At 45.4% G+C, this 26,812-nt stretch overlaps 1 protein-coding gene across 1 annotated transcript in view; it reads right to left on the reverse strand.

The window, feature by feature from the left end:
- Nucleotides 1-26,812, reverse strand: part of SLIT3 (slit guidance ligand 3) — a 636,449-nt gene that overhangs the window by 125,384 nt on the left and 484,253 nt on the right. The window contains exons 9-11 of the mRNA XM_054486980.2: nucleotides 17,080-17,221; nucleotides 6,162-6,233; nucleotides 197-268 (exon numbers count right to left, since the gene is read on the reverse strand). Of these exons, the coding sequence (XP_054342955.1) occupies nucleotides 197-268; nucleotides 6,162-6,233; nucleotides 17,080-17,221 (286 nt within the window). The remainder of the gene's footprint in view (nucleotides 1-196; nucleotides 269-6,161; nucleotides 6,234-17,079; nucleotides 17,222-26,812) is intronic.

A 26,812-nucleotide genomic window follows, 5' to 3' on the forward strand; every position in this document is an offset into this window, starting at 1 on the left:
ATGCATTTGGGTTGTAGAAATATTCCCCAAGATCAATTTCCCCTGAAGAAATATTTGTTTCTTTTACCAGATTGCCACAAGTGTGTAAGGGAACATAAAGTCTTGATAAACACCTCCTGAAAAATATGGTTGCGTCTCTCTTCCCTCCGGCGCCCCTCCTCCCCCCACCTCAGCCCCCAACTCGGGCCCCACTTACAGCGATGTGAGTGATTTCAGGCCCTGGAAGGCATCTGGAGCAATATCCGATATCTGATTCTTGCTGATGTCTCTGAAAACGTTAACGGTAAAGTCTAAGAACATGGCTCAAAAGTGCGATAACGGTCACTCCTAAGTGTGAATCAAGCATTTCAGACATTCAACATGGTAAGGATTAATTAATCAATCAAGCAATTCATTTATTCATAGTGCAAGAGAAGGAGCTTAAAGAGCCTTCAGTTCAACTACCTCATGATAAAGTGCACCACATTTACATCACTCTTCTTGGTTTTCAAAGAATACTCACCCGTGGCATCTTGATCGGGACACGAGGCTGTGAACATGTGAACCACCACTTTGTAGGTGGAAAATTGAGCCCAGTCAAATTAGGGCCTTACATCTCATTACCAAGCAATTAACAGCACAGATGAAAGAGGAACCGGCTTCACCCAACCAACCACAGGCCAGGGTTCCTGTAGGCATCATCTTCTTGCCTCATGCCTCAGCAGCTGCTCATTTTTCTCCCAGAAAGTCCTGAGTCATTTCACCTCCCCAGTGACTTTTCCTCCCTGACCTGAAAGGAGGTTTTTGAGCAGTGACTTAAGTCTCTGTCTGGTCCAGTGCAAGCTCTAGGCTGTGTGATGTAAGCACATCCTGGGATTCTCAGGGGACGCCTTGGAGATGTGGGCTTGTCACTGGCTGGCAGTGTGTTCCTCATCTGGGAGCAAGTCCAGGGTATGAGAATGTCCTAGGCTTTGGATAATGAGAGCAAGAGGGATGCTGTGGGCCAGGGGGATTCTATTAATGCTGGGCCCGGGGCCTGGGGCAGCTAACCTGGCTTTACAGGTGCAAAGGAATCTCCTCGACCCTGGCTCCTTCCCAGAGGCCCTGAGGCTGCTCAATCACGGGCATCCCAGTGACTTCTGAGAACCCGGACACCAGCTCTTGCTAATGGCCCTTCACTGAGGGGAAATTCTTTCTCTCAGAGTCATTAGCTCAGGGATGGCCTCTGGGATCCTGTCACTGGAAGGAGAGATGCTCCAATTTCCTGCGACATCAAACCTCTCCAGTTCTTTTTCTTTAACAAAATAAATAAACGGGTCTTTGCTTTTGTGCAGAAGTGGGAGAGCTGGGATCTTGGAAGGTCAACAAGGAGGTGAAGAGAGAATATGGAGAAAAAAAAGCACAACAGAGCAGATTCTTAAGCAATTGACTCCAGCGAGGCCAGACACTCCAGCCTCTTAAGCACATGCAGTGGGAATCTCTCTGAGCCTCTTTCCTTCCTTCTTCTAATAGATTTCAAAAAACCATGCCACAACCTTTGCCGAGGCCTCTACTTCCTCCCCTCCCTGTCTCCAAAGCCTGTACTTTGAACGATATTTCACAGGTTAAGGCTCTTTGGCACAGCTGTCTAGTTTATCCCTTTAGCTGGCGAAATCACCTCCAACAAATCCGCAGATTGAGCTCACAAACTCGTCAGCTTACACCGGGCTTTTCTTCCACGCTCCGGTTTTGTTTAAGGGTCTTAACAAGCAAATACTCTGGATTATCCTAATCTCACTTGCCCTCAGCATGGCTGCCTATGCAAAGCATTCCAGACAAACACGAAGGATCTGTTTAGACTGGACTAGCGGGAAGGCCTGTGTTGTCTTTTTTCCCCCTGATTATGAATTGTCCCTTCAAGGTGCTGAGACCTCTAGTTGCAAGAGGAAGGTCTGTGGCCAGCACAGAAACCCTCTGCTTTAGCTCTGGGAGGGCAAACTGGTTTTCAGTCCACAACTAGACTTCTGGACCCATCTCTCCCTACAGTATGAGGTGAGATGTCTCACGGTTTGGAGGTGATGGAGAGTGGGAATTGGAGAAGTGATAGATAGTTTAGCTGGGAATTGACCTTGGTCACTTTGTCTTTTTTTTTATTATTATAAAAACTGTATATTAAGGCTGGTTCAAAGGTAGTGAGCTCTCTCAATGGATTGTTCACAGTCAGTTAAGGATCAAACTCCTTGTTCTACTCTTTCCTCCTTTTTCACTACTGTACTCAACTAGTCTTTTAAAAATGTATACATATTTGGTGTGCAACACAATGTTTTGATATATGCTTTCATTGTGGAACAGCTAAATCAAGCTACTTAACCTATGCATTACCTCACATGCTTCTCATTTATTTGTGGTGAGAACACTTAAAATCTACTCTCTGAGCTATTTTCAAGTATACGATACATTGTTGTTAACTACATTCACCGTGTTGTATAATACAATGGATTTCTTGAACTTACTCCTCCCATCTACCTGGAATTCTGCACCCTTTGACGAACATCTGTGTCATCTTCATCTCCACCCCACCCCCACCCCACTGGCCTCTGAACATCATCATTCTACTTTCTGCTTCTAAGAGTTTGGCTTTGTTTAGATTCCATGTACAAGTGAGACCATTTGGTATACTGCGTCTTAATTCTTAATTCTGCAAGAAGGAAACAGCAGCCCTGAGAGGTGAAGTACCTGGAGCCATAAGTGACTGGACACAGCCATCTGGGCACAGAGCAAGCATCTCAAGTCTCCTATCAGCTCAAGGCCCTCTCTGCTATTTTGTTGTGATGGATGCACAACATACGGCACTGAGCTGGAAGGCAGATGGGAGATGACTCCAGCTGCCTACTGACTTCCATGCTTGACCCTGTCCCTAGCCACAGCAGATGCTCCTAGAACTGATTCTGGGCACTGGGCTGACTCTTGACCAGTACTTCTCAAACCTCACGAGGGTGTAGATTAAAAATGCACTGCAGAGAGTCTGATTTGTAGGCTGGGGGCTTGGGGCTAGGAATCTGTATACGTAACACATCTCCAGGTGATTCCCACGTAGGTGGTCCCTAGGTCATATACTTCAGGCCACAGTGTTTTAGAAAATGGTCTCAGACCCACCTTGGTCCTCTGGGGCTTATAAACTGGATGACCAAGAAGGGGTAGCTTTTCCAGACTGTTCGGAATAGAGGTGGCAAATTCAAGTGCCTATAAAGGTCATGCAGGGAATGTAAGTGTGAGATACTAGGAAGTCCTGGAGCTTGTGGAATGAGTTGCTCTGCCTAAGAGCATGTAAGAGAAAAGAACTCCCAACACCCCATTCTGGCACAATAATAGATAGCCCAGGTGTCAGGCCTACCAGTTAACCAAACTTGCAAGACCGAGGGGCTGCCTCCAGTGCTTTCTACTGCTTCTCTGTGTCTTCTCTGCTTTGATACAGCTTGAGTATCCCTAATCCAAAAATCCAAAATCTGAAATGCTCCAAAATCTGAATCTTTCTGAGCAATGACATGACGTCACAAGTGGAAAATTCCACACCTGACCTCATGTGACTGACAGATTGCAGTCAAAACTTCATATCATGCACAAAATTATTAAAAACTTTGTAAAAATTACCTTCAGCCTATGTGTATAAGGTGTATATGAAACATAAATGAGTTTCATATTTAGACTTGGATCCCATTCTCAAGATATCTCATTATGTATGTGAAAATATTCCCAACTTTGAAAAATTCAGAACTCTGAAATACTTTTGGCCCCAAGCATTTTGGATAAGGAATACTCAACCTTTTAGTTTGTACTTGGAATGTTTTTTATACGAAGGTGACCACTAGGAATAGGCAGAGACAAAGCCATTCATTCAGAGAGAATTCTTTTTTTTTCCTCCCCCGTCCCCTTTTTTCTTTTCTTTTTTGGTAAGAGATAAGAGCAGGGTGTGGTTCAGTCACAGTTGAGGGGGAAACTTCTTCCTGTTAGATATTAGGGATAAACTGGTCATGTATATTTAGGAAAAATTAGGGTTTTGAAATCTATTCTCACCAGGGACCCTACCTCTCCCAAACCATTGATTACACTTCAGTCTAGGTTTCTGAAGTTCCATTAGTTGAACATTTTTAAGTGTGCTCTCTTCTCTATTACCATCCTCTTGGGGGAAAAAAGGGCATCATAATAAATATCAATAGCATCATAAGTGAGCAAAAATTAAATTCACTTTCCAGGCCGTGACTGAGAAGGTCTTATGAATTTTGAATGCACAGATCATGGCAAGTCCAATAGGATGGAGAAGGAACAGTGAAACATAGTCAAGCTTTAAATTACCTGGACTTCACAAAAAATTAGAGCAGTAACTTAAATCATGCAGGAGATATAGGTTGGGGCAGTGACTGAACTTGTCATTTTTCACTGAAATTACTATCTGGCTGCATAATCAAGCTGAGCTTTAAAAATGAATTGGGGGGGGGTGCTTGGAGAGCGGGCTGGGGAAGCAGGGACACCAGGAGATTAATGGCCCGAGGTTTTAAATATTAAGGCCTATATTTATACAGCTCCTCCAGCAGGAATGCTGCCAAGGGGAGGGAAGAAGTACGTGCTTCGAGCTGCCTCATTATGTTGGTTTCCACTTCTGGAATTGCACCAGGAGAAAAGCTTGTTTGGTTTGGATTTCCAGGGAGATGGGAAGTTGGCTTCCCGAGATCTGAGGGTAAAGCCTACCAATGCCACTGTTTCGCAGGGATATTTATTTTTAACATAAAAGGAATCAGCAGACACTTAACCTCTTTAATGTGGGCCCTCCCACTCAAGGGAAAGCAATGAATCAGCCTTGTGTAGAAGGAAGAAGCAGGACCGAGTCCATGCATACTTCTGCCTGACTCTCTCTTTCCTCTGTGGGAGGGTGAGGTGTGGGGGGATGCAAAAAGAGTAAGTGGAACGAAAACAGCAACTTGGTTACTGGGCTCTACTAAATGATTTCTTAGCCTGAAAAAGGGAAGAAGTATCTGTCCAGAATTTTAATACCTGTGATGGCAATGGTTGGGCTGTTTCTGAATCCTACTGGCCTCCCTGCAGAGCCCCCAGCTCTGAGTGACTCACAGAGCAGTGCTCAAGGTCGTCATGGGATGGGGAAGAATGATGACATTGTCACATGGTGGGGATGAGGGCGGTGAGGCAATGGTGCAGTCCAAGCTGCCATGGTGAGGGAGGAACAGCAGGGTTGGTGTCACCGGGCATTGATGTAATGCAGTGGTGGAGTGATGAGACTTACAGAGCTAATGGGGATGTAGGGGGTGCTCACATGTTGACCATACCCTCCAAGGCTTCTCATTTCAGGCAGGAAGAACAGAAAGTCTGTACCATGGTAAAGGACGCATGTGATCTAGTACCAACTTTTCCAACACAAGCCCCATCCTCACCCCTCGCTTGTTCCACTCCTTGCTTTTCCACAAACTATCGACACATGCTCCCTAAGGCCTTTCACTTGCTTTTCCTGCTGCCTGAGACAGTCTTTCCTGAGAGCTCGGGGCTCACTCCCTTCCTTTCTTTAGGCCACCTGCACACAGAGACCTTCATAAGCACGCCTACCTGAAAGACACCCTCCCACCATCACTGATACTCTGATTTCTGATATTCGTTTCTTTATTTTCTGCGTTCTCCCACTCGAATGCAAGCTCCATGAGAGAAGACTTGGTTTCTGTTCACTGCTCTATCCATAGATCCTTGCTTGCAGCAGACATTCACTCGGTATTTGTTATATGAATGTATGCGTGGTTGTAGGGATGTTGGTGACAGTGGTGTAGACAGCTGCGGGGCCACTGTCACGTCTCTGCTGAAACTCCTATTTTAGGTCCACATCACTGGAGCCAAGGGGACAATATAAATGGTGATATGGATTTTCCAGGCTAATTCGTCTCTACCTCCCACACAGATAATTTTACTTTGCTTTAGTTGGAGAGGCTCTTAGCGCTACATGTCCAAACCCACACACCTCACAATCTTCAGGCAATGCTTCCATATCTTACCTCCCAAGCTTAGGACAGTGTTCCAGGTCTGAAACAGAACTGCCCAGGAGGAATGGACATGGTCCGTCACCTGGACAGGTTGCCCACTACACATTGCAAACAACCCCGGAAATTGAAAACATTTGGGCTCATTTCTCCACAGGGGAAACTCACATTCGCTTCAGTTTCTTGTACTGGGTGAAGGCTCCTGCAGGGATGGCTTTGATGGAGTTCTGTTCTAGGCGTCTGGGAAACAGAGCAGAGAAGAGTGAATTAACCATCCACCTGTCAACAAGTGGTCACTGAGGGCTACTGTGTTCTCTGGCCTTAAGGACAGGGAGGTCTTTCTTATCACAGGTGCACGGTCTGGTTTGTGGGAGACCAGACAAAACACTGTAGCAGCCAGAGAACTCAGGTCCTAGTATATGGAGCACCTGTCCAAGGGTCTAACTCTCCTTGGAGAAAGCTGGAGAGGATGACTTTTCCTTGAGGATTTTTGATTCTTGCTTATTATAAACCGCCTTTGGCAGCAGCTGTCTTCTTCAGAGAAAGCTGTAGAAGTAACCAAGCAGAATATAGAATAAGTCAAAGGGATAAAGAGAAGGAAGAGTAAAAAGAGATGGACCATGGGCCAGCAATGCTTATCTGTCATGGAACCATGTCACTACTCAGTTAAACAGTCAGCTACACTGCTAATGGGGCAGAAATGTCAATGGTTGACTTCATTTCTGAGCTTTTCCATGGGCTGTTTTAATACAGTGCAGGAACAGCCTTAACATCTTTAGGCTCCCAGCCTGACATTCATCAAACTGGCTCCCTGACATCCTGCAAGGCCTGGGGGCCCAGACTGGACCACTCCCCTGGGCTGCTGCTGGAATCTGTGCCTTTAACCTCTTACGGAGTTTCCCGAAATGCTTCCTCTCCTATTACTTTGAAAGGAACAAGAGATGCTGCAGGCCCAGGGCCCAGAACTTCCTTGGAAGAGAAGGGGCCGTGGGGAATGAGTGAGCATTTCCATTCTTTATTCTTTCAACTCTCAAATGACTTCCTGTCACCAAGAACAGGTGTGGTGGGAAACAGGCATGTGGGGGAGGCGGGGCGCTCTATTAGGGGTGATGAATGGCACCCTGGCCCAGGCTCAGGATCTCATCCCCATCCATCTCCCTTCTCTCCAAGGTGCAGATCTTTTCATCACCTCCTCATTTAGCCTTGATGCTCCTCAAACCCTCAGCTGGGAAGACACACACAAAAGTGTGTGTAGCAGGGGATGTAGTGGGAGCAAAAGGGATAGATGGGAGGAACGGGCTTCCTTGAAGCCTACAGCTAGTGGATGCACATTTCTGGCTGGGATGAACCCATTCATCTTGAAGAGTAATCCCCGCTGTAGAGTAGGGGAGACAGTCATATTAATTTGTGCCTCTGCGATCTCATCTTCATTGGGGGAACAGAGTATTTGTTACTGGAACCGCTAATGGAGCAGTTTGCCAGCAATTTTCCCATTTCAAACAACATCTCAGCTGCTAATGTGGAATGGTTTGTCAGGCCAACCCATAACACAGACAAATCACTCTCCAGGCAAAAGGAAGGGGGAAAGCAGGGAGAAAGGGGAAAGGCGGGTGAGAGGAGAGAGGGAGTATCAGGACATATCATTCTTGGCTGCCGGATGATAGAGTCTACAAATGAGACTGCCACGGTCTATTAACAATGCCTTTGTACCCTGCTGGAGGGGGGCGGGGAGTGCACTTTACCGGGAGCACAGTCACAGGCCTGGCTAGCCTGCTCACAGAGAGCCACAAAAGCTTGCCACAGGGTCTCAGGGACTGTGGGCTACTGGATACAGCCACCCACAGAGACGGCAGACTCGAGGCAGCCTGCCTTGCCTGAGAAGTTCCAAGGACATGCTCATTTTCCAGCTGAGCATAGAGTTCAGTAGAGATTTCTTAGCCAAGGCAGCAGCTCCATGGATCTCTGGGGCTGCCAGTCAGGTGGTGCGTGCTCTCCAGGAATCCCGTCAATTACCTGCCACTGTGGCAAGAGATTTCAGCTGGATGATGCCTTCAGGGAAAGCCACTGTCTGTAACAATGGCAACCCCCTCAGTTTTTGCAAGAGGATCCACTGCTCCCAACTGCAGGCCGATGAGCCTATGCAAGTCAGGCCAGCACTGGGTGTGAGGTCTGTGGGCTGTCTATGCAGTTCCTAATCAATTACCCTCCATCTTAATGATGGGTGCAAGAATTGAGGGAGAGATAAATCAAGGAACATGATGTGACGCTGGCCCCAAGGAGTCTGAGAATCTGATGAGAGAGACCAGCCCAAGAGCATCACAGAACCAAATATTATTGCTACCATAATAAACATCAAGAGCCATCATTTATGGGTTCTAGTTGACTATGTCTATTATCTCTTTTAATCCTTCCACTTGTGAGGTAAACCATATTGGCCCCATTTTGCAGATGAGGAAAAGAAAACCTAGAGGGATCAAATAGCTTGTCCAAAGTGACAGGGCCAGGAATGGGCAGAAATGATATCTCTGTTTCTATCCATTGGATACGCTGCCTCTATATATTTGTGAAAATGGAGGAAATGAAGGGGACTTTCTCAAAGTCACAGAACAGTTTAAGGGATTAGGGCCCCAGGGCTCACACAAAGAGACGTCATGCAGTCTCTGTGGAAGTAGGTATTCAGGGAAAAGCTGCAGGAGCCCAGAGAAGATGAAATATAGATGTGAACACACATAAAACAATGGAGTACACATGCAAATGGAGTACAAAGGTGTGGCTTCTGAACGAAGAAAAAAGAATTCCAGGCTTAACCTGTTAAGCCTGGCAGAGATCTTGCTCTGCATCCTGCACCCCTCACACTTGCTCACTCTGGCTTTTGGTTTTCTTTTCTTCTTTTTTTTTTTTTTTTAAGAGACAGAGTCTTGCTCTGTCACCCAGGCTAGAGTGCAGTGGTGTGATCACGACTCACTGCAGCCTTGAACGCCTGGGCTCAAGTGATCCTCCCACCTCAGCTTCCTGAGTAGCTAGGACCACAGGCCTGTATTACCATGCCTGGCTAATTTTTAACTTTTATTTTTGTAGAGACAGGGGTCTCACTATGTTGGCCAGGCTTATCTCAAACTCCTGGCTTCAAGCAATCCTTCTGCCTCGGCATCCCAAAGTGCTGAGATGACAGGTGTGAGCCACCACGCCTGGCCTGGGTTTCATTCTTGTCTGCAGTCACTCAGCTTCTCAGGCTGTTTTGGGCACAGGCTGAACACCCAGCCCCTCCTGGAGTGCCAAGGCCATTGCATGATGAGGGTCAACCCTGCCCCAGGAGGCAGCAGGAATTTGTCTGCAGTGGGAGTGTGGTTGCGAACAGTTTGTGTACCTTCAATGTAAAGTAAAGGAAAGGGGAGGGATAACCATAACCACCACCACCACCACCAAGAGCTATGATGGATCAGGTGCTTAGTTGTTAGGCACCAGGCTGAGAGTTTCACATGGTTTGTCTAACTTACTAGTTACATTCTATGAGGCAGATCTTATTAGTTATTACCACCTCTACATTAAACATGAGAAAATTGAGGCTCAGAGAGATTAAGTCACTTGCCCAAATTCACAAAGTCAGGGAGAGGTTGAGCTGGGTCTCAAAGCCAACTTCATCTGAGTTCAAAGCCCAAACTCTCAATCAGCAGGCTTTGCTGAATGGCATTTGGAGCTAAAGGGCCTTCATTTTCTTAGTCCTTTCCAGCTCATCCACAGGGAAAATGGCACCTTTGTCATGCAAGCAAGGTTGGAAAGTGTGCACACATGTGTGCGTGTTCACATGCGGTCTCTGTGCAGCAGGTACCCCTGGAAGTCTTTGCACTTAGCCTAGTCCTGCAACCTAGAACAAGGATGCAAAGGTCCAGACTCCTAGTGTGAAAAGCTCAATGGAAAGGACAAAAAGAAGCATTCGCATCAGCAAAAACTGTCACATTTAGGGATGTGTCTGAAGCCAACAGCTGATTTAGGTCTCTCTTAACTGGCACATGTGTCTTTCTTTGTCTGGCAAACATTCTTCAGGCTGCAAACTGATTTAATAGAACTAGCATAAAAACAAACATACAAATCAAACATCTGAGTGTCTTCCCACACCAGCAAAAACAATGGGAACATCTGATGGGGATTTCAGCCATTTGTGCTCTGTATTGATTTGCCCTAGTTCCTCAGATGCTTCCTTAATGATCTGTCATTTGCAAACATGTGACTAAACACAATATATTTCTAGCAATACAGAAGTCAACATGATGCCAGGGAGACTGACAGGGGCACGGCCGGCATAGGGGCATGTCTGCAAGTCACCTGGTTAAAAGGTCCCGGAGTGTGTGGAAACATTGGTGGTGGTGTTGATAATATGATGAACATTTACCATTTATTCAGGGCTTTTGATATGTCAGACACTGTCTTCCTCACACACTGGCTCAAATTATTTTTTTCAACAGTACTACGAACCAAGTAGTATTATTAATATACTCATTTTACAGATGAGGAAATAATGGTACAAAGAGGTAAATTTTCCTAAGATCAGGTAGCTAGTGAATGGTGGAGCCTGAATTTGAATCCAGGTTGCTGGTTGAAGTCCCTGTGTTCTTAACCCTTAGGCTATCCTGCCTCCCACCCAGAAGCCACTTTTGTGGTTTCTTAACTCTTTCCCATCTCTCTCAGCCTTCCTTGACTTGGGAACTCTTGTTAGGGTGTCCAGATCACGCTGAAGGAAGGAAGCCCCACGTTTATTCTTCCTTTAAGTCATCCTGGGCTAGTTGGTTGGACCAGACAACTTAGACCCCAAAGGTTCAGTTCCTGATGCTTCCCTATGCTGGAAGAAGGCTGAAAAGGAAGGTTCCTTTCAAGGTTATGCTCTGTGCCCACCTTCTGGGGCAGTCCCTTTCTGGCCTCTCTCTTTCTTTACCATTGGTCCTCATGGCTCTTCAGAAAGGTAGACTGTTGGCTGGGTGTGGTGGCTCACGCCTGTAATCCCAGCACTTTGGGAGGCTGAGGCGGTTGGATCACCTGAGGTCAGGAGTTTGAGACCAGCCTGGCCAACATGGTGAAACCCCATCTCTACTAAAAATACAAAAAATTAGCTGGGCGTGGTGGTGGGTGTCTGTAATCCCAGCTACTTGGGAGGCTGAGACCGGAGAATCACTTGAACCTGGGAAGCGGAGGTTGCAGTGAGCCGAGATCATACCATTGCACTCTAGCCTGGGCAATGAGAGCAAAATTCTGTCTCAAAAAAAAGAAAGAAAGAAAGGTAGAGTGTATTAGACTCTCCCATCCAGTTTATATGTTTGATCCATAGAGAAGATGAGGAATGTAGGCATAGCTGAGAAAAGCCATTCCCAACCTGTGCTGTGTGTAGACACCTGGTATTGCCTACAGAAAGCAGAGGTACAGACACAGCACAGAGCCAGATTTGCTTTTCTTATTCTATGCATGTGCTCAGATGCCACAGAGGAAATTATTTTTTTGTCTTAGAAAAAAATGGATGAAGAATTGCATGGGAACTTGAGACTAAATCATTCCGTGATGACACACACATATACATGTGCATATGTTTTTGTTTTTTACATTCTTTTTAGTAGCCTCCAAACAGTGCAGTGTGCTCACTTTCTTCATGTTATGTTATTTAATCTTCATGGGAGATTTCTAGGTAGGTATGATGACCCCCTTTATACAAAGTGGGGAACTGAATGAGGCATGAAGATGTTAAGGAATGTGCTTAAAGTAAGAGGCAGAACAAGGATTCAAACCCCCAAGTATGGATCCCAAGGCTCTGTTCCCAGCCACTCTGTCTGATCAGCTTCTCCTTCGTACCACCTGCTCCCATCCCACCCTATCACCCCTCCTTCCATGTGACAGTCCCTCACATGGCAACCTGGTGCTCTCAGAAAATCCAAGAGTCACTGATATCTATGATTTCTAGAACATTCCAGCTCTCTGGTTCTGTTTGCTGGTTTGTTTTGTTGTGTTTTTAATTCTGTGTGCCTTTTAAACCCCCTGGTGGCTGGTAAGAATGGAATATTTGCTATTGTTAAGCGGCTGCCTCTCTATCTCAGAGAGACAATGTGGTTAAGGGGAGGCAGGGTGAAAACTGGGGCTATTTCCCCTGCCAGATGCTCTCACTTATGACTGGACACAGAAGCCTGTCCATAGCCTTTCTCCATGGAAGACATTTAGCTTCCATAGCAGAAGATATGAGACACAGGATACCACCATGGGGAGATACAGAGCAAAAGTGGAAGAAGATGGGACTCTAAGGACAGATGGTCCCTCCAGAGCTTTTGAAGACTCATGAGGGCGTCTGAAGACCACAGAGCAGAGGAACATGTGGGTCTCTGGGGCTTCCCATAATCTAAACCTGCTGGAAGCCAGAGCTGGTTCAGAGAACCGATAGGGTGCAGTGAGAACGGTGCCATCGGTGGGAGCTCAGCTTCGAAGAAAATCTGCAGTGAATCATCATCTCACTGTGGGCTCTCTGGAAGAAAACTATTTTTAGAGGAATTGGCTCTGGTATTTGGGGACACCAGCACACACTCCTCTGAGCTGCTTTGGCTTTGGAAAACATCGAAGAGAGTCTGCAAGACTGTTTTGCATGAGAGATAGGCAACCCCATTCCCTTCCCCTAAAGTTGGGGAGTGCAGAGCCCCTCCCAAGGTTAAGGCAATTTAAGAGAATCACTAGTAGCTAAGGATTGAGAAGAGGGAGTGGAGAGCTTAACACAGTACCAAGCATTCCTAAGGAGGAAGTACAAATCTGGATTATATGGGTGGCCATGGACAAGGGGTGGAATTCTCAATAAGAAAAAGAAAAAAAAAGCCACATTTGGATGTCTTTGGAATGATAAATCAGATAACTCCTATTCATCCTGGGGTACATCCTGCTGTTTCAACTCTCTGCTCCCTTTTTTCTCATCTTCCCACCCATCTGCTGACCTCTCACATGGTAGAAGACTTTTAGGCTATCACACAGGTCCCCAGGTACATAGAAGAGGCAGGATCCCCCCTCCAACCTGCTCTCAAGTTCTCTCTTACATGTCATCTCTCGAACTGCCCTATCCAGCCATAGAAACTTGCTGCCTCTGCTTTAATTTTTCAGTTTCATTTTATCACAGAGGAGGAGGAGGCAAGCACAGCAAGAAAAGTCCTGGGCAATCCATCTGGTAGACCGTGGGTGCCCGATACATAGGGGCAGTCTTATTTACATATATGAATACATTTGCATGAAGATGAGCTACTCCCAGGTTCAAGTCATAATGCAAGTGGCTAGCCTAGTTCCAGAACCTATTCTCTCAACCATAACCCTTCAAAGAACTGACCTATGTTTATGGAGGGATCTTTTGTGTAGGTAGCTCCAGCTCCTAGGATGTGGTTTCTAACCACTGTCATCATCCTAATAAAGGTCGTGGTGATAGTTGTAGTAGTTGCCAGTATGAACTAACAACAAGCATTGCTAATATAGTATATCCTGTGGGCCAGACACAGTGCTAAGCATTTTACTATATTCGTTCACCTAACTTTCATAAGAACCAGTAAGGAGGTGCCATTAGCCTCTGCGTTTTGCAACTGAGGAAACCAAGGCTCGGAAAAGTTATCTGCCCATGGCTACAAGGCAGAGCCAAAGCTGGAATGTATGTCTGCTGGGATCCACAGTCTATACTCTTAACCTCTTGGTTGTTTGTCTCTGCTTATTTCTGGAAACACTCTAGCTAGGATGGTCATTCTCAGACTTTTGGATTTCAAAGACTAGGTGGTGAAAAGACCTTTTATTTTGCCAATTATGGCAATCTGTGTGTGTCTACTATACGATACACATAAAGTATAATTATACAATAATTACACATAGATAACACACAGGGACTACTCTGTCTTCAGTGGCTATCATTTTATAAAATAAGAGACATTTTTAAAAACAATGATAACAAAATAAGGAAGTTCAAAAACTTAAAGGATGCTCCTTTAAACTCAAATTTTTGCTCAATAGAAAAATATCACGTTGTTCTTGTTTTTCTCACTTTACCTGATATCAGAGAAAAACTCAGTCATAATAGACAGGCTTTTGGCAATTACTGTTCTAGCTTGTCAATGTTGCTTTTAAAATTCAACACATCCAGGTGTGAGTCCATCCTTCCAGGTATGGTCTGGCCTGCACAGAGCCCACCTCTGATGTTGTTATCTGCAATTTCTCTCTCCTGGAGAGCTGAGCTGTGTATCCACAAGGTCCAAACTGAGAGTATAGAGATGTGAAGTGGAAGGGGGGTGGCAGGCCCAGAGCCCCTCAATCAGGGCTGGGGTGGGCTTACTGGCTACAGCCTGGCTACCTGGACTGGACTCTTTCATCAGACTGCAGTTTGGGAACCTAGCCAAGGGACGGTCTGTGGTGGCGGCCAAAGAGAAAAAAACCTGGTAGATGGAAGGAGAAAAGAATAAGGTAGGGCAGGGAAGGAAAGGAACGATCCATAGGAATCTGAAATGAGATGAGGGCTGGCAGGAATTCTGTCTTGAACATCCACTGTGGGAGGGCCAGAGGCCCACTGTGGCATGGATGTTGAGGGAAGGGCAAGGATGTTGGATGGGTAGGGCAAGGGAGAGAAGGGGAGAAATGCATCAAGGGAGGGAGAAAATGATGAAGGGGAGGCTGGGCACAGTGGCTCACACCTGTAATCCCAGAACTTTAGGAGGCCAAGGCGGGTGGATCACTTGAGGTCAGGAGTTCAAGACCAGCCTGGCCAACATGATAAAACCCCATCTCTACTAAAAGTACAAACAAATTTGCTGGGTGTGGTGGCAGGCACCTTTAATCCCAGCTACTTTGGGAGGCTGAGGCAGGAGAATCACTTGAACCCAGGAGGCGCAGGTTGCAGTGAGCCAAGATTGTGCCATTGTACTCCAGCCTGGGCAAGAAGAGTAAAACTCTATCTCAAAAAAAAAAAAAAAAAAAAAAAAAAAGATAAAGAGAAACAGTGCAAAAAGGAAAGAGGGCAAGGATAGGAAAGAGGAGGAATGATGGAAGGAGGGAGATATTTGAAGTAAATTAGATAGTATGTTGGAAGGCCATAGGAGGAGCAGGAGAGGTAGGTGAGGACTAAGTAGATTCCATAGTGGGAGAGTTCTCTAAAGCTAGAGCACCGGACCACAGGGACTGAAGGAGAGGTGCATTAAAACCCTAAGGGAACGAATTGTCACTATTTGTGGAAAGGAAGGTGGAGGGCAGCAGAAGGTGGAGAGGGCAGGCAGAAAGGACTCTTTACTGACCAGCTCCTGCCTGCTAGAGGGTGTGGAGGCACGGGTTGTGTCTACTATGGCTGGAAAATGGGACTGTAAAGGCATCAAAGAAAAGCTGGCCAAGTAGGTGAAGAAAGAAGAAGCGAAGTCTCCACTCAACTGTGGTAAGTCATGCTTCTTCCCGTTTCAATCAAGGTAAAGTCAAAGTCTTTAAAACGTCCCAGGATGTGGCCCCTCCTTACCTCTCTGATCTCATCCCCTGTTACCACCCCTTTTGTCTACTCTACTCCAGCCACACTGGCCTTCTGGAGCATTAGGCCCACTCCAGCCTCAGGGCCTTTGCACATGCAATTCCCTCAACCTATAATACTCTTCCTCCAGATAGCCATTTGGTTCTCTCGCTTATTTCATGTCCTTTTCTTGTTTTATTTTTCTCCATAGAATCTACCTTCTGACATGTTATCTAACTTACTTTACTTTGTTGTTTGTTTATCCCCTCCCCCACTAGAATGCAAGTGTCATACAAGCAGAAATGTGTCTGTTTTGTTTGTTTCCGTCTTTCCAAGCACAGAACAATGACAGGAAAATAGTCATTATCTATTGTTGTGATGAAAATAATCATCACAACAGATGTTTACTGAATGAATACAAGAATGAATGAAAGAGTCAATGGCCATCAATTGGAATGCATTGGGAACAGAAGGGCACACACAGGGAAGGGGAAGAGGAGGAGGAGGAAGAGGAGGAAAGAAGAAAGGGGGGAGATTATGACAAAGCAGAAAGGCAAGGGGAATATGTATCTTTTATTTGGAGGGATTTTACCTAATGATGTTCTCAGTAGAAGGGCTCCATATAATGATCTTTTTAGTCCAGCCAACTAAAGGTGAAGGCAAAAAAATGAAAACAACTGTCGCTATTTAAAGAGTAATCTTGAGGTCAATGTTGACTGGCCCTCTACTCATTTTAAAATGAGATACTGGCCATTTTCTAATGTATGAGGAGAGACTGGACTAGACCGAACTATATGGACAAACACATTTTACTGGAATTTTTGACATTCATGTATACACAGAGACAAAAACAATCTTGTGTCGTTACCTAAAAAAGATCTAATCTAGAGGACAAAAATCAGATCTGAGATAATTAAGAGCTCAGTCCGCCTCTCAGATAATGGTAGCTAAGAAATGAGTGAATCATTTGTTTACGTCCCACCACTTCCACCACTATTTTACAGAGTACCTGCCCATGTGCTGAGGACTGTATGAAGGGCTCCACATGTAGTATTACATTTAGTTTTCATAATGACCCACTGAGGTGTCATACTATAATTACCACATTAATATAGGTGAGAAAACAAAGGATGAAAGAGACATTATTTTACCTGAAGTCACACAGCTAGTAAACGGTATGGCCAGGATACAAATACAGTGTGACTCTAAGGGGGGTTTGCAAACTCATTGGGATGGGCCAGAGAGAACATACTTTTTAGGCCTTGTGGGCCATGCAGTCTTCTGTGACAGCTGCTCAATACCGCCATACGAGACCAGCCACAGGCAGGACACATATAAATGGATGTGGAGGTATTCAAAAACATTTACAAAAATAGGCGGTGGGAACCCCTGGCCCTAGACTATAGCTTGCTGATTCTCATCTCGAGTCTATGTTATTGACCACCGAGCTATCATAGCTGGGAAAGTGTGGAAGGACAGCAAAGAGATTCCTGAGTGTTTTTGATGGTCAGCTCCAACAGCCCCACATGCTGATGGCCTAGTGGGTGATCGGCTGGGACAGGGAGCTGAATTTGCCAGGGACAGTTGCGGGGGGTGTCAGACAGGTGCACTTACATTTCGACGATGCCCTCCGGCAAGTTGGCAGGAATCTCCATCAAGCCCTTTCCTCGACAGTCCACGATGTTATTGCTGCACGTGCAGGGCGAAGGGCAGGAGATGGAGTTGGCATTGCAGGATGGGGGCTCCGAGTGGGGGGCTGTGGAGCCAAGACACAACGGTCAACTTATGTCAGTGTCAGGAGCTGCCTGGGCTTCTGTGTCCTTAACCAGCATCCTAAGGGCAAAGCATGACCTGACAGCCATCTGAGAAATGATCACCAGCTGACATCTCCCTTCACCTGGGAGACACAGGTGCCACAGGCTAAATATTCAGCAAAGAGGAGAGAGTCTGACCTTGACCTCACTGTTTGAGTTGCTCCGCCTGCTCTGTTATCCTGTCATCTCCATCTCTCAGAGAAAGAGGGGCCCTCAGAGTTGGTCACACATGAAAATATGCTGCTAGAATCCAAAGAGCATATCATGGGACCACTTTCCCAGGATGCATCCTGGGGTTTTAGCTGGTATTGGATGCTGAGTGTAAACATAGCTTTTAGACCTTTCTCTAGTGGCTGCAAGCCACGGGGCTATCAAAACCAAGTGGCAGAATGTCCCCATTTGCGGCATTGATGTTGTCAAAGTGTTAATACCCCCACCAGCAGCTACACCCAAGGCATTTCCAAATGGCTTCTATGTCCAGGGAACATGCAAATAAAAGCTATCTCACCTGAAAAAAAGGTGAATAAGTTACTACAGATTTTGAAGCCAGCAGTTAATTTTGTTTGAGGTGAGAATCAGTGTGAATTTCAAGCAAAGTGACAGGAAAGCCAAGCAAATAGTACCTAAGGAGCTCATTTAGAAAGCCAAATGTAGATAGACATATCCATTACCAACCCAACTCAAGATTCAAAGAGTCTCCAGGAATCTAAATCACTTTCTCTGGTGGTCACATTAAATCCTGAATACAAGAAGTAAATGCAAATGTTATAAGGACATTGTAAACATTTGCATGCTATGATTATTCCCTCAAAGTGAGGTAAGACTCTTAATCATACGGTTAGCTTTCCAAACGTGGATTTTTTGGTCCAAAACAGAAGCCCAACCCAACATGCCTCCCAGGACCTCATCCTACTGCTGCTGGATCCAGCCAACGGGGGTTATTTCAATGTCTTTCCAGATTGTCCTCTCAGGGAAAAGAGCCATGACTGAGACCAAACTTAGATGAGGTCTGCAGATTGCCTCACTGCTTGGACATGGGGCCTCTGGCTGGGGGCTCTTAACTGTAGATTAAACACAGAACATGAAAAAAGTCTGCAGGGAAAAAGTGATTTTTGGTTTGGCCCCTGTTCACTGGAGAAACTGAGTCTAGGAAGCCAGAGTGGGTCTAGCTATAGGGGTTGAGCCAGACGACCAGCCGAGCCTGGTGTCCCGTTTGGACGCTGAGGCTTCAAACAGAGGGTAGTGCACTCTCCACGTTCAATAGTCCTCATGGCCCCAAGGGTGGATCCTCCTGCAGGGGCTCCAGTTGACATCTACAGCTTAATTTGGAATGTTCACCTTCCCAGAAAGTGCCAGCCCAATGACCAAAGATTCTTATTTCCCTCGACCTCACTTACATATACACAAAACAAAAACTGAATAAATGGCCTCATAGTGGGGATGTTTGAGAAAATATTCTTGTCCAGGGTACATGGACCTCAAAGTTGCCAGTGCTACACAAGTGGATCTAATGGAGACCATGGAAAATGCCAGAAAGATGATGACTTACACTAAATTCCCAGCTGGAACATTCTCCTAGAGAGAGTGGTGATACTGGCCTTGTTCCAAATTGGGAAAGCCTTTACACTTCTGAGAAAGTGGCAACCACAGAGAGCCAACCTGTAAGCGCCTCAGCTCAGGAATGGGAGAGTGTTGTGGCTGAGAGTGTGGGCTCTGGGTCCCACTGCCTCTATCTGATTCCTGGTTCTATCACTTCATCCTTATTTCCCTGTGCCTCAGTTTTCCCATCTGTAAAATGGGGAAAATAACAACACTTATTTCATAGCATGGTTTTGTTGTGAAGGCAAAGGTAGGTAATGCCTGAGACGTCTTTATTAGAATACACGGCACCGGGTAAGAGCTTGGTAACGTTCGTTGTTATTATTGGGCCTTCTCTGCTGCAAATTGTTTGTAAGACCTTTGGCAAGTCACAGTACCTCTCTCTGAGCTTTTTTTGGTACCACGTTCGTGAATAAGGAGTTTGGATTGCATGATTACTGAAGTTCTTTCTGGGAAGCAGTGAAAATACCTAACATCTTTACCTCCCCTGCTCCAACTCTCTTTGCAGACAGCAAAGGGAATTCTACAGTGTGAAAGGCCCCCATCCCATCACCCACATCGAAGGGAGGTTGGGAGCAGTTGGCCTCAGATGTCAGGGTGTTTGAAGTACAGATGGCGTTCCCTAAAGAAAACTGCCGAGCCTGGCCTTCCACATCAAGAGGAGAGCACACCTGACAAAGCCAGGGAGAAGCCCCACACTTGGGACACCTTCCTATTTGGAAATGTCAGGAATGGGAGTCTGAACTCTTGCATTTTCCATCTGTTCAGGTGGAGGGACTGGATGGCCCTCCCTCTTTTGATCTGTGAAATATTACTTGAACGGGGTGTGTTGGAAAAGGGGAAAGAAAGATACCATATTCAAGGGCTTATAATGGCGGTGGAAGTTCTAACATGGAATTCTTCCGAAAGTACCCCTTTCTGACTTCCAGGCTGAAATTAATTCTATTCTAAACCAGACCCAGGGCACAGCCTTGAGTCCCTCTGGGAAGTGGCTGGGTCTTCCGCAGGGTGACTCCCATTCTATTTGGTAGTGTGTGCTACATTTCAAGGGATGCTGTCAAGGCAAAAAAAAAAAAAAAAAAAAAAGTCTTTGAAAAAGATTCCTTAACCAGGTCACTAACAACACCTTTAATTACGCAGAGAGAAACAATGGTAATTATAGCCTCTGAGCTGCTGGGCGGGCAGCTCACCAGCCAGGCATTCACACATGGTGAGGACGTTACCTTCCTGTTTAAACAAAACACTTCTGGCTTACAATGTAGTTGAAAGATGGGTTCGTTTCCCCTAGAAACATTTTCCTGTGATCAGTGCCAATGGACCAAGCCCATTCCCTGTGGGCCACGGAGAGCTAGATGGCAGAAGTCCCTCCACTTTCCTCCCCGTCTGGACTGAGTTTGGAATGTAAATTCCATAATGGCAGTGGTTTTTTCGGTCTTAATCACTGGTGTACTCTCAGTGCCTAAAACAGGGCTCCATACAAAACACGGACCCATAAGCGTACCTTGGCTAAATGAGAAAATGAGTACATGAAGGACACCAGCCCAGAAGCCTGGCAGATGTGGAGGGGCTAAATGTCACAAAGCTACAGAGGTGAGTGTTCCTTCTGGAAGGGCCCTGAGGGAAGCTTCCTGAGTTTTGAGTGCCTGGGCTCTGGTAGGTAGGATGAGCTGTAGAATGGGGAGGTGGGGTGGCCGTGGGAGATGGGACTCTGTCTGCAGCTCTCTTCTTTCCACCACAGCTTTCCATGCTGGCAAAATCACTTGTCCAAGTCACCTGGGGCCCCTCTGAGCCTATTTCACTTGCACAAGCCAGGGTGTCCTAGGCACTCTACTGAGTTCTGTCAGCAAATCCACCCCTTCCAGCCCTTACTGTCCACACATGTTGGGGAAGGTAGAGGCAGTGGATTTCCAAGGAGGACAAAGTAAGGAAACACCTACCTTTTTATCCAGCAAATTATATGACTGTAAGTTGGGAAAAAGAGAGGAAAGGGAATAGCAATTTTATATTGGGATAGAAGGAATCACTCTCTATATCTCTGATGAAAGCATCTGTCTGCATGCACATGTGTGTTCCCCTTGTACAGCATGCTCTTATGGCGGTCTCATGACCCACACTGTCCTTGAGTAAGCCTATCTACTGGCAAGGAAGGTGGCCTTAACTCAGAGCACAGTGATGCACCAGGCTATAGAACCCCTGTTATAAGATGTTTTGATTAGGAGCACGTGGACTTGTTCTTCATGTCTTCATTTTTAAATAAGCGTCCATGCTATCTGCTCTTGGAGCTCTTTCATTGGCACTAAAATGCTGCTCTGCTGGGGTGGATTTCTTCTCCAGAAAAGGGGGCTGAGGATGTGGCTCAAGTACGTGTCTCCCCTCTGGGGGGTCTTGGTCACCACTTCGGCTCTGGGCTCTCCATCTGAAGCCAAAGCTGTCTTTGTGCCAAACGGGGCAGAAACTACAATTCCTAACCTTCGGATGTCCTTAAGGCTCCCCGGACCATGGCCTGATGACTTCAAGGGGGACAGAGCAGAGCCTGGGAGAGTGGAAGCCCCTCCCAGCTCCTCACTGATCATCAGTGGTGCTGCCTCCGGTCCAGGGGACACTCAAGTGAGTGAGAGGGGAGGGATGCGTCTCCAGCCCAAACTCTCACAGGGAAAGTCCCTGTGGCTGCTTGCATGGGTATTGTGTCCAGTATCCCATCTCTGCTGCTTGTATAACTCCCCCTGAAGTTATCAGAGGGAAGAAAGACTGAGCCATAACCAGGGACCTGGCTCCTGCCCAGCCACATTGTTCTTCTCCTAATTGGTAAAATGGGGATGATTATCATGGTGAAAGCAAAAGGCCCTAACTTGTCTGCTGAGATGAGTGGGAAAAAGACCACCAAATTTCAGACTTAGATGAGCCCATGGAGATGGCAAGGAAAGAGAGGCCCTGAAAGAGGGGACTTGCCCAAGGACACAGTGGGGTCCAAACTAAGAGTAGCCATCAGTCTCGTAATAGCAACTAAAATGTATTCAATGTGTACTATGTGCCAGACACTGCACTGCGTGCTCTGTATATATTATCTCACTTGATCCTCATAAAACCCATGATTTTGGTTCCATTCTTTTTTCCCCCTTAGCATGAGATGAAGAAACTGAATACGGGGTTAAAGCAAACTGTCCAAGATCATAAAGCTAGTGAACAACAATGTTTTAATGTTTAGCCCTGTGCTTTTCTTTCTGTCTGCTCTGCCAAAAGGAATCCCAAATTCCTCTATTTATTGCCATGAAATTGAAAATCATCAGAGCCTTGGAATCTCAAGAGGTAGGAAGAGCAGGCTCAGGGACTGAGACACAGATTGTGTAAGCTACACTAGAGATGATCAAACACTCTTGTGTTAGAGCTGTGTTTCTTTCTTTCCATCTTTAAAAAAACCTCATCCACAACAAGCTATCACCCCATCCCAGTTAGAATGGTTATTACCAAAAAGACAAAAAATAACAAATGCTGGCACCAATGTGGAGAAAGGGGAACTCTTATACACTGTTGGTGAGAATGTCAATTAGGACAGCTACAATGGAAAACAGTATAGAGGTTCCTCATAAAATTCAAAACAGAAGTACCATATTCAACAATTCTACTACTGGGTACATATCCAAGGGAAATGAAATCATTGTGTTGGTGAGGTATCTGCACTCCCACGTTCGTTGCAGCATTAGTCACAGTAACCAAGATATGGGATCAACCGGTGTCCATCAGTGAATGAATGGATAAAGACAATGTGCTGTATATACACAGTGGAATACTATCCAGCCATAAAATATCCTGTCATTTGTAGCAACATGGATGAAACCAGAGGACGTTATGTTAGGTGAAATAAGCCAGACACAGAAGACAAAATACCACATGATCTAAGTTATATGTGGAATCTAAAAAAGTTGATCTCATGGAAGTAGAAAGTAGAATGGTGCTTACCAGGGCCTGGAGAGGGTATTCGGGAGGAGGACATAGGGAGAGACTGATCCACAGGTACGAAGGTACGGTTAGAGAGGAGTGAGTTGTGGTGCTCTAGTGCCCAGTAGGGTGACTACAGTTAACAATATTGTGTTGTATATTTCAAAATAACTAGAAGAGAGCATTTTGAATGTTCCCACCACAAATGTATGAGGTGACAGACATGCTAAATCCTCTGATTTGATTTTTACGTAATATATACATATATTGAAACATCACACTGTACACCATCAGTATGTTCAATTATTGTGTGTCAATTCAAAACAAAATTAAAAAATTTACAGAATATTTTGAAAGTCTGAACAACAACAAAAAAACCTCACTTGGTAAAAGTGCAGAGTCAAAAGCTCCAATGGCCTTGTGAGCATGTGGAAATAAATTAATTCCAGTATTCAAATTAAGCATCCTTACTGGCCTCTGGCCTTTCAAACGCCAACAACAGACTGCGATGACAACGGGACTCGAGCAACTATGATGAGAATATAAATGAACGTGATTTAAATACCAGAGGCATGATAATTTTGGGAATGGCTAAATAAAGCTAATAATCTCATTCCTGCAATGTCCAATTATGGTGTTTTAATTAAAACCTCCTAAGGAGATGGGTGGCTGGTCATGGCTTACCTTAATTATCTTTGTACTTAGTAACTAGTCCCACATTTAAAAAAAAGACGATGAAAAGGGAAAGTTTCTTGTTTCTAGAGAGATAAGCATATTTCATTTTTAATAACAAATGAAGTGCTTATTGAGAGGCTATTAGGTTTGAGCTTTGTTCTAGGCATTTAGGGCACCTGAAAAAGTGTATGACGTGGCCCCTCATTACTAGAAGACAAGACTAACGTCTGTAGGAAACGATATCTCATGTTTAAGGCCAAGGGCAGGTGAGTGTGAAACAGACGGACAAACCAATGGGTTCAAAGACACTCAAAGCAAAGAGATGACTGATTCAGGAGGTCAACTAATAACCTTGAATTACAAATTGTGATTGGTAGAAACCCTTCCAGATTAAGGTACCAGAAAATTAACACGTGGAAGGTAAATCCTAAAATTTAAACCCCCAAATAAACCCTTTAGATAAGGATGAAAAAAAAAAAAAACCCAACAACTTGCAACTCACGTAACATGAACTTCTTCTCTGGTCTATGATCATGAATTCGATAAAGCTCTGGTCGGGTTCAGGCCACAAGCAACCGGACACTTCTAGCCATAGGGCCCTAACCTTCCTCTTGAAACAAGAAAAGTTCACAGAAATCCTTTCAGCAGAGGCTGAAGGGAGCCAAGTAGTCAAGTTGTATAACATAGGGAAAAAAGTTAACAAAAAAATAAAGATCTATTTCCCCACCCTTGTGAAAAATTCCTAATAGTCTCCCCAGGGGAAGAAAATAAATGCTTTCAACTGGAAAGGTACAGTTGACAGAGGAGATGAATTTTGCCAAAGTGCACTGCTAGCAAATTTCTGGGTTAGCTGGAGTGATAAGGAGCCCCTATCCAGGGCTTCTGAGGAGAAGAAGCTGGGCTCCAGACAGCTGGATTTAATTCAAAGGGAGATATCAGGCACTTGGGCAGGCAGAGCCCTCACAGGCTGAGCGAGATAAAGCTCTTTCCTGTCTCTGGAGCCGTGTGTTTGGTGAAATTTTCAATACCATTTAAAGGCTCGGGGAGCTTTTCTTATGCTGCCTGGATGGGGACTGCTGGTGATGAAGCTATGCCCAGGGATGGCTTAATTGGTACCCCGATGCCTCTTTTCCTCCTGAGTGGATGACCTCTATTTTGTAAGAGAAGTTCTTGTCTTCAGTTCTTGACTGAATTTCTCCTCCTGTGGTTTAACAGGTGAATAGCTTGAATGAGGGGCATTTGGGGTTTTTGCAGTTAAAAATCACCACAGGGTTGGGTGCAGTGGCTCACGCCTATAATCCCAGGACTTTGGGAGGCCGAGGCGGGTGGATCACCTGAGGTCAGGGGTTTGAGACCAGCCTGGCCAACATGGTGAAACCCCATCGCTACTAAAAATACAAAAAATTAGCTGGGCATGGTGGCAGGTGCCTGCAATCCAGCTACTCAGGAGGCTGAGGCAGGAGAATTGCTTGAACTCGTGAGGCAGAGGTTGCAGTGAGCCAAAATACTGCCATCGCACTCCAGCCTGGGTAACAAGAATGAAACTGTCTCAAACAAACAAACAAACAAACAAAAAACCCACCACAGACAGGTCCATACAAAACAGTGTCCTACAGATGCCTTGTGGGGCTCAGGCATTGGGGCAGGACTGGTTGTTGGTGGTGGCATGTGGAGTGTGGTCAGTCCTTGAAAATAGCTCTTCTCCTTAACCTCCTTCCCTAGGGCCTCAAAGACTGACCACTCATGTTTTAACTGCACACTCACAGACTGAACCTTCCTCCACACTGCTTCCTCTCAAGGTTTTGTCATTGTCTCACAAAGTGTATTTAACAATTTTTGAAAACGCATTAGGTTGGTGCAAAAGGTGCAAAAGTATTTGCAGTTTTTGCCATTGAAAGTAATGGCAGAAACCACAATTATTTTTGCACCCACATAATAGCAGAAGTTTTTGGAGAGCATGTTCCACATGCATCTGACTCATGATGGTGGGAGTTCAATCTTCATGGATGTTCACTGCACTGGGGTCCCCAGACCTTTATATCTGACCTTGACCTTTTCAGAGAGTAACCGCTCACAGCATTCTAGTTTGTAACCCATTGAAGCCTGCTAAGGCACTTAAAGAATCCCTCATGCATAGGGGTCTCAATATGTCCCTGCCCTTAATTCATACTACAGGCGAGAGGGTGGAGGTTAACAGCATAGTCATGTCTGGAGCCTTTGGACTAAATTCTCATGTTCTCAAAAGACACCTGGCTTCATACTAAGAAGCTCCAGGGACCATCACAAGCAATGGGATTAACTGCTATAAACAAAAGTTGGTAAAGGTGCTCCCACGTAACTATGAACCTGTCTGCTGGACCTAGCCTTTCCAAAGGAGAAAGAGTGAGGCATTCAGATTTCCTGGACTTTGGAGGGTCAGCCTTTCTCCCCTGGTTTTGGATCCTGACTGCTGCTGGGTGAGCAATGTCTTGCCGCACCTTTGACAGGAAGGTGCTCTCTGATGAAGTGGCGTGCGCGGTCATACACTACATTAAACCCGGCACTCACCTGTAATGATGTGTTTTATCATTCTAATTAGTTTTTCTCACTACCTCTTGGATGACTCCTGTACTCTATAATTATTTCTTTCACTTATGCCGATATTGTACCCTTTGCCGAATAATTACTGTAATTATAGTCACTATATTTGAATTTGGTGCCTGCGTGATAAATGGTTTTATTATATGTGTTTGATGGGAAGTGATTTCTAAGTGGGTGTCTATAGGAGTTATTGAGGTACTGCTTGAGACATGTTAAAATATTTTCAGATAATAAATAACATGGTAAAATAACAACATGACAGGAGGAAGTGGCAGAGAATGACATGAAGTTGAATCCAAGGAAAATTCTTGTATATCGCAAGCGTGATCTAAGAGCAGAAGAGGCCAGAGAGTTTGCACTTCTGGCCGTACTGGAGGCCAGCAGCCCATGCTGGGCCCAGTAAACCCTTTAGTACTAAAGGTGGGCACCAGTTAGAAAGGTGAGAGAAATGCAGAGCCCACAGCTCCCTGGGGTCCTTGTTCCCTCTTGCATGCTAACTCCCCAGGCTCAGCCTTTAGAGGCCACTGGGCCCCAATTCCAGGACTGGCTTCCTGGAAATCAAAATACCTCTTTGGGAAATTTCTCAAATCAATGCTTTCTGTTTGTTTTTTTGTTTGTTTTTTTTTTTTCAGGAAGTCAAGGAATTAGCTCTACTTATTTACCACAGAAAAAGAAAGAGTTGGTGAGAATGCAAGGTGCCAATGCAAAGTAAAAACAAACAAGTAAAATTTGGGATCCTGTTT

This window comes from Pongo pygmaeus, chromosome 4, assembly GCF_028885625.2.
Source record: "Pongo pygmaeus isolate AG05252 chromosome 4, NHGRI_mPonPyg2-v2.0_pri, whole genome shotgun sequence".
Lineage (NCBI taxonomy): Eukaryota > Metazoa > Chordata > Mammalia > Primates > Hominidae > Pongo > Pongo pygmaeus.